The sequence below is a fragment of the Triticum urartu genome, chromosome 4 (genome assembly GCF_003073215.2).
Source record: "Triticum urartu cultivar G1812 chromosome 4, Tu2.1, whole genome shotgun sequence".
Classification (NCBI taxonomy): domain Eukaryota; kingdom Viridiplantae; phylum Streptophyta; class Magnoliopsida; order Poales; family Poaceae; genus Triticum; species Triticum urartu.
This window is the reverse complement of record NC_053025.1, coordinates 555,682,314-555,693,539: the sequence shown is the minus strand read 5'-3', so window position 1 is coordinate 555,693,539 and position 11,226 is coordinate 555,682,314. Positions and strand designations below refer to the sequence as shown.

Sequence of the window (11,226 nt, the reverse complement as noted above, 5' to 3'; positions counted from 1 at the left end):
CTGATAGTGCAACTGCTTCCAGACCCAAGAAGCGCGCTCGTGTTCTCAATAACCGAGAGCTTCTTGTGGCCCTTCATCAAAAACAAGATAGGCATCACGACTGGCTAAAGCGTCAGATGAAAAGCCTCTTGGTGGATGTTAATCGTCTTTGAAATCTTGCCACCAAGAATGCTTTCATCACTCATGAAACCTGTCATCGTACATGGAAAGGGCTATCAATGATGTGTACTGAAGCTGAACTTGAAGAGGATGGCTTCACTGAGCGATTCAAGTTTGACACCACACCTCCTAGAAGGGTTGTGATGCGCAACACACCATCACTTGAAGACTCTGAGTTTTCTTCATCTGCTGCCACAGTCACTGCCAGAATCATTGATGAAGAAGACGATGCTACATCACCGCCACCTGCTTCAGCACCTCCAAGCTCTTCTGCACCGCCAAACACCTCCAACGACCCTGCTGCTCCTGGGAACGAGTAGACACTCTATGTCTTCAAACCTTTTTGGTCCTTGCTGACAAAAGGGGGAGAAGCATATGGGTTGATAGTCTTCAAGCGGGTCCATATGGGCGGGTGCCTTATGTTTTGCTATATTTTGCTTCGTGCTTACAACTCTCGTTTTGCTTCATTTGGTTCTTTGAGTTGTAACACTAAAACTCGATGGTCGTCTGCTACTTGTTTGCCACCCTGTTGGCGAAGATAAATTCCGCATGTGCGACGATAAATTCCGCACTTATCTCATTCTGCAGACGTCCATTTTCCATTATGCATGTCATTATCTTCATATACTTTCACATGCAAAGTGGATTGTCATCATAAGCTGAATTGGATCTCCACAAGTACAACCTGCCATGTGCATTTGCATTCCAAAAGCAAATTAACTTATATGCACATCTTCAGGGGGAGCCCTTGAAACTTATGAAGACAATTCCTTATCCTTTACAATTTCACAGACTATATTCCCCGTTGAAAACTTCAACTAGTTTGTCATCAATCACCAAAAAGGGGGAGATTGTAAGTGCATCTAGTGCCACCCCTAGTTGGTTTTGGAGTATTGACGACAAACCTAGTTGAGGGACTAATGTGTTTGTGAGAATTGCAGGATAACACAGGTAGAAATCCCTCATTGATTCGGTTTTACTACCAGAGATGACCCCTAAAAATGTATGAAGACATTGAAGCCAAAGGTGGTATATGAAGATATTCACATTGAAGACTATGACAAAAGAAGACACGTTATGAAGCCTATGGAGCTCGAAGACTTAGATCTTTCGTACTTCTTTTTCTTTTGTGTTGAGTCATAGGAACCACCGTACTGTTAAGTGGGGTCCAGGAGAACCAGTCAGAATGACTGAAGTGATGCCTAAACCAAAAACCTATGTCTTCGAGTGAAGACAATGAGAGCGAATCTTGTCCAGAGCCGGACAAGTCAGCTTTGCTTGTAGCCCAAGTAAAGTTGCCATGAGAGTTTGAAATCTGACCGTTGAGACACGTGTCAGTTCCTTAGTGACCCAGGGTCATTTCGGACAAATCAGGTCGGGTTGCCAAGTGGCTATAAATAGCCCACCCCCTACAACCATAAACGGTTGGCTGCTCAGATTTCAGTGCACGGCTTTTGTCGTTTGAGAGCAACCCACCTCGAAGCCTTTGAGAGAAAATTCCTAGCGAGGAGAAAAGCCCTAACCACCCAGAGCCAGAGAACATTGGGCATCACTTAAGTCTTCTTGTCTGTGTGATCTGAAGACTTATTACACTTGAGGACTGTGAATCCTCCAAACGGTTAGGCGTCGCGTTCAGAGCATCCAAGAGACATTGTGGATTGCCAGTGAACGAAGTCTGTGAAGGTTTGGGAGTCTACCTTGAAGACTTACCAGAGTGATTGGGCGAGGACTATGTGACCTTAGCTCAAGGAGAATACGGTGAGGACTTGGTGTCCTGAGCTGCGTGTTCAGGACTGGGTGTCCGGGACTGTGTGTCCTAAGGTTTAAATACCTAGCCACTCCAACCAGACGTACAGTTGTCACAGCAACTGGAACTGGTCCAACACATCATTGTCTTCAACGAGTCACCGGTTTCATCTTCACTTTCTTTTTCTTACTGTTACTCATTGTGAAGCCATTGCATGCTTGCTCTATCTTTTGTCTTCACAACGTGAATGTATGATCTGTTTGGCTTCATAACTTCTTCCTACCTGATCCTTATTACACTGCAGCTGTTTGTCTTTGTGCTTTCACTCTATTGAATACTTGACCATGGCTTGCCTAGTGTAATCTAACTTCCGCTGCATAGTAATAGGCAAAATCTTCGCAGTTTGTCTTCATAACTCCCACGTTTTGAAGACTTTCATAAAAATCGCCTATTCACCCCCCCTCTAGTCGATATAACGCATTTTCAATTATATCTATCAGATCTCACTTTCGTAAGTGACCGTGAAGGGATTGACAACCCCTAATCGTGTTGGTTACGAGTAGCTATCGTTTTGTGCAGGTACAAGGGACTTGAACGTGGCCTCCTAATGGATTGATACCTTGGTTCTCAAAAACTAAGGGAAATACTTACGCTACTCTGCTGCATCATCCTTTCCTCTTCGGGGAAATCCAACGCAAGCTTAAGAGGTAGCAAGCGCCAGTGCACCGCCCTGCGCCGCTTCACGGAGCGCCGACGCGGCCGCGACGAAGGCGGAGTCGTCGTCATCTGCGACAGCGACGACGACGCGCCGCCGCCACCAGCCCGCGTTGGCAACGCCGGTCAGGAGTCCACCAGGGACGACCGCGTCAAGGAGAAGAAGTCCGACGACGGCGGCGACGATGGCGGCGACGACGGCGACTACTCGGCGTTCAGTCAGTTTCTTTTTTAGATTAGTTATCTATTTTGCTATGTAATGAAAATCCGCGAACATGTCTAATATATGCCCAAGTTTGCCAAAATTTATCGTGTTTAGCCGAACTTCGCCGAACTATGCCGAAATTTGCTATACAAATTTTATTTTTAAACGCGCCTGGGGGCGGCCCTGGGGCCGGCAGCTGGGGACCAACTCGCCCCTAGGTCCAATTTTTGCGCCGGCTCACCCCCAGGCGGCGATTTTAGGCGTCCTCTGGGGGCCAACGGCTGGAGATGCTCTTACAAACCCCTTGGAGGTTGTATCCATCCACCTCTTTTGATAGTAGTCTTCGGTGATATGGTCATAATATAGTTTAACGTAATAGCATGAATCCCCATAGAAATCGAGGTATAGAGAGTAAAAATAGTTAGCTCAAAATTCGAGGACCGCCTCACGAGCATAATCAACTTCCCAAGTTCTTTTAATGACCTGATATAGTCCCAGCACTCTCCACACCTCCTTTGCTTCCTGACATTGGAATAACATATGCTTTGTATCCTCTGGTCCCAAGGGACAAGACGGAGAACTTGGGGCGGGGGGCTTTTATGTGCCTATTCACCAAAGTAACTCTACATGGAAGAGTGTCGTGCAACGTGCGTCGTATGAATTTTATTACCTTCGCTGGACAAGATAACTTCAAAATCTCACTCCAAATAGGATTAATAGTTAAACATCCCATATCATCAGTTCTTCTAAGTTTTCTCCCATGTTGGTGTTCCCATTCCATAGCATAGGCTGGTCGAACCGAAAATACTCCATTTTTTAATAGCTCCAAGCAACAAAATCTAACATATCATGTTGGGAAAGCGGAATTGCAAGGAACGCGTCAACTGGCCACAACGTTTGTGTAACTAGATTTTTGTCCTAGTTTAGCAGGGTCAATTATATCACCTACCCTTGAGATCAAATTACTCCTTCAAGGTGTGATTAATTTTCTATTTGCACTATTAGGGATCTAAGCATCTTCCCAAATATCGATATTGTGACCATTTCCAACACGCCATATATAACCATGATATAGACAATTAACCCCGTCATTATACTTTGCCAAGTAAAAGAGGATCGTCCCTTGTTTAACTTCGGATTCAACAAATCACCGTCAGGAAAATACTTAGCTCTCAACACGGTAGCACATAAGGACTCTGGATTCTCAAGAATATGCCAAACTTGTTTTTCCAACATTGCCAGGTTGAAACCGTGACTATCCCGGAATCCCATCCTCCCTTGATTTTTGGGTACACACATTTTTCATCAAGCCATCCAATGCATCTGCTTCTGATTGTCCTCGCCTCCCCACCAAAAATGAGACATCGCAACAGTGATTCTCTTGCAAGTTTTTTTAGAAATTTTAAAGACGGACATCACATAGGTGGGGATCACTTTACAACAGATTTCAGGAGGATCTCCTTCCCTCCTCTGGATAGAAGTTTTTCTTTCCATCCACTTACCTTCAAGATGATATGGTCAATCAAGTACTGGAAACAGTCAGACTTGTCCATACCCACATTAGCCGGTAGGCCCAAATATTTATCATTCGACGCTTCAGTCATAATATCAAGAGTGGTACAAAGTTTCTCCCTGATATTCACTCTCGTGTTGGGGCTGAAAAATATGCTTGATTTATCAACACTCACCATTTTCCCAGAGGCGGTACAATATGAATCCAAAATGGCTTTTAACGCCCCAACATTGTGTATGTTAGCTTTCATCAGCATCAATGAGTCATCCACAAATAGAAGATTCGTCATAGATGGAGCCTCCGTACATACCTTCACACCTTCAATTTTCCTAGTCTCCTCCGCATGTGACAAGAGAGCGGTTAGGCCCTCGGTACATACCAATAATAAATAAGGAGATAACGGGTCTCATTGTAATCCTCTGGAGGGCTTAAAGCTCGTAGTTTCTTCCGTATTGAACCTAATCGATATTCTATAGTGGAAACACATTGCATAATAAAATTGACCCAACTCTCTTGGAAGCCCAATTTCAACATAATCTCCTTCAAGATGCAACGTTGGTTAACTTGTCAAACTCATATCAATGAGAACACTATCACAACACTAGTGAAACCGTTTGGGGCCCCGGAGTGGTGAATTACCGGGGTTTATGGTCCACACTCTAACAAGCACAAAGTAGAATTCGTGCAAGAGCTTCTAGCCATCAGTGATTTCCATGAAGGGCCTTGGGTGCTTGTAGGGGATTTTAACCTTCTTGTCAACTCCGGAGACCGGCTTTGTGTTCCTACATGGTGGTACTGCTATATCATGAAAATCTTCCAAACAGACTCTGGTGGCAACATCTACTAATCATTCTGAAATAATTTCATTATTTGAAGTAACATGCAAATGTGTATGGCTTCGCAAAATGATAAACCACATACAACAGTCATGTGGAATTGGTTTGATAAAATCACCTACCATTATTTATGAAGATAATGCAGCTTGTGTTGCACAGATGCAAACAGAATACATCAAGGGTAATATCACTAAGTATATTTCTCCTAAGTGGTTTTTCACTCATGATCTTCAGCAAAGCGGGGAAATAAAGGTCTTGCAAATTAAATCATGTGAAAACCTTGTTTATTTATTTACCAAGTTTGTATCAAATTTTACATTCCGAAAATATGTTCATGAAATTGGTATGCGACGACTTCAGGACTTGCAAGCATCAGGGGGTTCTCTTCTTCAGATATTTTTGTTCAAGGCATCACATCACACTATTTTCTTTGTGAGTATACTTTTCAGGTTTTCATCAAATATTTTAATGAAGAATTTTTTTGGAGAAGAATTCTTTGAGACGATGACAATGCCCGGACATTTATGAGATGATTATACATGGCCAAGCGTAAATTGGAGAGTGTTATGACTAATTAGCACGTGTGATTAGTGGGGAATCTCCCCTTGTCCATAACCGTCAGTTTGCCTATGCAACTGACGCATCTCTATTCCTCTGCCGAACCGACACATCTCTCCCAAGTGTCGCATCTGTTCAGATGGTATATACTTTAACAGTAACGATCGAATGAAAAGAAGTTACCATTCACTTCGAAGAAGACAGACATTCCACGATGGACCTAGTATTATCAATAGGATAATCTAATCTGGGGAGTGCTGCCGTATGGCGGTTCCAGCGGAGCTCCTCCCCTAGAGGAAAGAACCCAAAAACAACCTGAATAAAACGAAGCATGCGAACTGACGACATTTTCACAGAAATCAAAAGGTAACTATTTTACATTGCTCTGCACAACTGCATGGCAATCAAGAGAGAAACGACACCTCTAAGGAACAGATTCAAAATCCGTTAGGAGTTACACATGGACATGGGAGCATCACAGATCAAGGGCCTATCACACTCTATCAATCTAATGCAGAGCTAAATCTGATCGACCTACTTCTCCCCTTTACAGGCTCTTTACACGAAAAAAAGGAAAATAAGAAAAATGATAATATTACCAAACACCAATGACAATCAAAACAAACGCCCTGGCTAGTACAGGTGCTCATGCTTCACTCGCCCTTTCAGAATGCCTGGAACAGGGGGTGGTGGTGAGCTTGGTAATCTATTTGTGCCATTACTTGCCATTGCAGATTGTTGTATCTGATGCCGATAAATATTCGGCGTGCTTGAGCCCTCGCATCCATTTGATATCGGCTCCGAAGTACCGGCATTCTCTTCTTTTCCATACGAGTTCAGTGCTTTTAGCACATACGAGTCATCGTGCAACTCAAATGGGGTGCTGCAGATTCAGAAATGCACGTGTCAAAATAGTCAGGACGCCTTGTGTTGATCTAAGAAACAGAAACATAATAGATTCATAGTGAATCATTTCTTTCAAAAGAATTTATTATATGATGATTGGATATGTTCTATTCTTCACTTCTTAGACAAAATCGACAACCCCACTTGGCTTTTTCCATCTGTCTACCCACCATGAGACCGACCAAACACGTGTATCAATATTAGTTGGCATCAAGTCTAAACTTGAAAATTGTTTCAGCGGCACCTTCTGGTTACTAGAAGCCGCTCCAGTTTAATCATATCACTGCATTATGCTATCATCAAATTTTGATCTAACAGCTGAGATTTTATTTCCCATTATATCCTTCCCATATTTTAAATGTGATAAGAGGCCTGCCCTTCCAGTCATGGCAAGAGAAAAAGAAAAGCCAGGTATTCTTAGATAAACTGGAAAGCTCTATCTCCAGAGGAAAGTAAATAACAGAATTCTTGTCTTACGTATTAAAGTCAAAATGCACCAGTTGCATATCTTCTGATATTTCAACTTCGACAGTTGCATGAGGGCGTGTCTGCAGGATACAAAAAAACTGTCATTTAGCCTGACATTATGCACAGAAAGCAGAACTGTAAATAAGAGAGTAAAGAATAAGTAATTTGAAAATTATTCACCTGGATAAGGATGAATGGCAAGGCCACTCCACCCGAAGGAATGTTTCCTGAACCATACAGCTGCTCATTTCGGTTTATTAAGTTTTGCATACCTAGATACTTCATATACCAGAGACATCCATAAATATATCAATCACAAATTTGACCATGAGATAAATAAATTTCAAAATAAGAAAGATTGACTCTCAATCTAGACCAACAATCCTTGGTAACATTTTCTAATTCCAACATTAAACCCTAAGAGCAGCCTTTGTATTGCTTACTTATTACTCCCTCTGTAAAGAAATATAAGAACGTGTGGAGAGTAGGAACGGCCGCTTACTGCCAATTTTATGGTCGAAATAGCCAAGGGATGGATTTGCATTTTTAAGACAGTGGGCTACTAACAAGTTACTCCAATTTATCCACTACTGAAAGAATGGAATTATCTAATTAATACTGCAGAGTCCCGGTCTTCACGCTAGAACGTCAGGACCATTGATTTTGAGAGGCCAAGGCCAGGAACCAGCCAAATTTTAGTTTGTTGAACTCTGGTCAGAACTACATGTGAATTCGATCTTTCTTCCTTAATCTCAAGCAGCAAAGATCATAACAAACGTAATTTCAGTTTTTGAGTAGCATGGAACATCACAAAAAAAAGAAACAAAATATGCAGAATGCTGGTCTGTGAAGAGTAAATAATTGACAGAAAGCAGGCGGACATATAAACAATTCCTAAAAGGTTGAGAACATCCTCTTATTATTAACATATATCAAATATTTATTCTGCGGCATACTCAAAACTGTAGACAGGGAACTGGGTCAATGAGGTGGACCCCAGTATTGGACTTGAGCTAAGCATGCATATTGAGACACAATGGTACACGGTACACCAAATAAATGCTTTTTTGTTAGGACATTATGTTATATCAGAGCCACGTGATCTGAATAGTACAGTACAATAAGTACACCGAACATTTCATATAGTTCATTTAACATAATCAAAGGAAAACAGGAGAAGTCATATCCTTACTTGATCTTGTAGCTCCTGCAAATATGCACTTTTCTTTTCAATCCTTGCTTTCACTCCGGCGAGATCCGCCTTTAAATAGACACAAATTGATGAATAATAATACTACAGAAGGTACATCTAATGTCAATAGCCATTGAGGGAAAATAGACACAACCTGCAGCTCTTCAATATCATTTATACTAGTCCGAGGCAAGCCTTTCCACTGTATTTCCTTCTTATCCTTAGATATAATGTCCATAGCCATCAGAACATTCAGTGCATCATAAACCCTCCTTCGAATATTTTTCTCATCATATTGTTGCTGCATTTTAACACAGTGAGCACATACACGACAAAACAACTAACTGATGCAAAGGGCATTCATATTTCTTAACTGCATTCGGATTATCAGGATCTGGCGGTTCAATATTGTTATTGGGGTCTGTAAACTCAGCAACAAGTTCATCTGCCACCTGACAAAAAAGGTAAAATGTATGAGCTCTAACATTTTAGTTTCATCAATAATCTACATCCTAGAGATTTCAAGCAACCAGTACAAAAAGAAAGAAAGAAATGTAAATATCATTATCGGCACAGTAATGAAACAGGATAGGTTTCACAGTTTCAAGGAACTCCAAACATCAAAATGCATATATTGAAGGTAGGATACCAGTTTAAAGAGTAGTAGTAAATGGGGGATAACTCACAAGACTAGCGGATTACAATGACTTTCATCACAAAAGATCTTAGTGATCAAATGGTGATGTTACACCATGGTGTGCATCTGTGTTTGCAGTTTCATGATATCAAAGGCATGCAAGTTTGATTAGAACTAGTATGAGAACCAATCACCCTCAAACTGATATAGGGCTGCGTTGATTAAACCAGGTGGACCACATGAGCAAGCCAACTCAATGTTATGGCTAGTTCTCCCCTATACTGTGTGGAAAATGCACATTACTCTATTTCAATAACTGGTTGGATCTTAAATATGGAGCAACGAGAAAACGTATGCGAAGGAATAGGGTCACATATCAAACGATGGCCACTTCACTCCAGTCGCAAGCCTAGCCTTAGGCATCCCCCTCCTTACGGTTAAGGGTAATGACTTCAAACATGGCCAGCTCCTATAGTGTGACAGGCGGTGTGTACAAGGCCCGGGAACGGATTCACCGCCGTATGGCTGACCGGCGATTACTAGCGATTCCTGCTTCATGCAGGCGAGTTGCAGCCTGGTTTCTGGTTAATATATGGCAAAACGCATGCGGCCCACACAAATGATGAAAAAATAACAACAGGAATTTTGAGCTAAAAACTAATAAGGCACTAACCTCATTATATGTTGTTCTCCCTTTACTTTCAACTTTCTCGCAAACTGCAAAACACCAAACAGAACACATTGTGATACCTCTGATGTTGGCAGAAAGTGTACCTCTACTCAATAGGCATGACCTCTAGAATGGACTACAAATGAATGAACAACAAAACGGAAATAGACAATAAAAACAAGCTCTGCTCATTGTTTGAACTTTCATTTGTGCTGTTAATGGTCAAATTATAAATGTGAACATGATACCTTGAATTAAACAGGTACTAATACAGAAAGAGAACAATTCGACTGACCTTTCATACTGAACTGTCGCAACCCCCGGCCACCTTTATCAGGACCAACTGCTGCCGCTCTTCGCTTCTTCTTCTTGATGCTGTTTGTGAAAACACTTAGTGCACTAAACCAATTGATACCAGCTATGGTAAGTATCCTTAGAAGTACTCCCTCTGTAAAGAAATATAAGAGTGTTTCTCTAGTGATCTAAATGCTCTTATATTTCTTTACGGAGGGAGTAGAAGTTTAAGCTACAGTTAACTACGAAGCGGCAAGCAGCAGTTTCCATTATTTGATGATTCCAAGTAAATATAAGCGTATATAGGATGGATATTAGATGAGTAAACCGAAGAGAGACACAGAATTGCACATTAACTTCAATGCAACCTTATACAATCTGCAACTATATGGCAGAACAGAAACCGTACGACTGATATTTTACTGATCAACATGACAGTGCACACCAGTATGAGTCTACGAAATAAGGATCGGATCTAACTCCAATTACAGCAAGGCTAGCGTGCAAGACGTAATCCGAAGAACAGCCACGGAAAACACTACGGATCAGCGAAAACTCTAATATCCAGCAGCATCTGTCGCTAGAAGGCAATTTGGGATCGCGGTAGATGGCAGATGGGGAAACTCAATCTGTCAGGCAACCCGAGCAGAGCGATGTCCACGAACCTGATGGGGGCCTGCGAGGAAGGCGCGTCGTCGCCGTTGATGTCGAGGTTGTTGAGGCGGAGGAAGGCCGTGCCGTCGCTGGCGGGCGTGGACGCGGCGGGGCCCGGGCCCGCGCCGTTGGCGGCGGCGGGGCCCTGCTGCTCGCTGCGGCTTGACGGGGAGCCGCCGGCGCTGCCGCCGCTGGTGGAGGCGGAGTGCGCGGGGCCGCTGGAGGGCGGCGGCGTGCCCACGGGCGCCGGCTGCTGCGGGAAGCTCGGGCCGCCGCCCCCGCCGTTCTCGTCCGGGCGGTGGGGGACGCCGGAGACCATGGAGGCCGGGATCAAGCGGGATCGGGCGGAATTGGGGAGGAGACGGGGCTGTGAAACCCTAGGGGGGGGGGGGGGGGGGGGGGGGCAAAGGGGGGGGGGGGGGGGGGGAGGGAGAGGAGGAACTCGTTCGGGAGAGCGGGGAGACACGCGAAGCCCAAAGCCTTTAATCCTTTTTGAGTTTTTTCCCTTGGCTCGTTGGGTTTTGTGATTGGGATTTGGCGGTTGCGCGGCGGGCGGGCGGGCGGCGAAGGGAAAGGTCGTCACCCAGCCGGACTCTGGTGTCATGGTGCTCTTCGCGGGCTGGATATTTTTCTTTCTCATACATCTCGTCGATTCTAATTTAATTGTGGTAAA

At 43.4% G+C, this 11,226-nt stretch overlaps 1 protein-coding gene across 1 annotated transcript; it reads right to left on the bottom strand.

The window, feature by feature from the left end:
• Nucleotides 1–6,052: 6,052 nt before the first annotated feature.
• On the bottom strand, nucleotides 6,053–10,955 carry LOC125552648 (transcription factor-like protein DPB). Its single transcript, XM_048716279.1, has 9 exons — nucleotides 10,565–10,955; nucleotides 9,901–9,980; nucleotides 9,609–9,652; nucleotides 8,673–8,750; nucleotides 8,453–8,599; nucleotides 8,299–8,367; nucleotides 7,287–7,385; nucleotides 7,116–7,186; nucleotides 6,053–6,615 (listed from the first exon to the last, which is right to left on the bottom strand). The coding sequence occupies exons 1-9, from the start codon at nucleotides 10,870–10,872 to the stop codon at nucleotides 6,366–6,368; spliced, it is 1,146 nt and encodes a 381-aa protein (XP_048572236.1). The 5' UTR covers nucleotides 10,873–10,955; the 3' UTR covers nucleotides 6,053–6,365.
• Nucleotides 10,956–11,226: the final 271 nt, after the last annotated feature.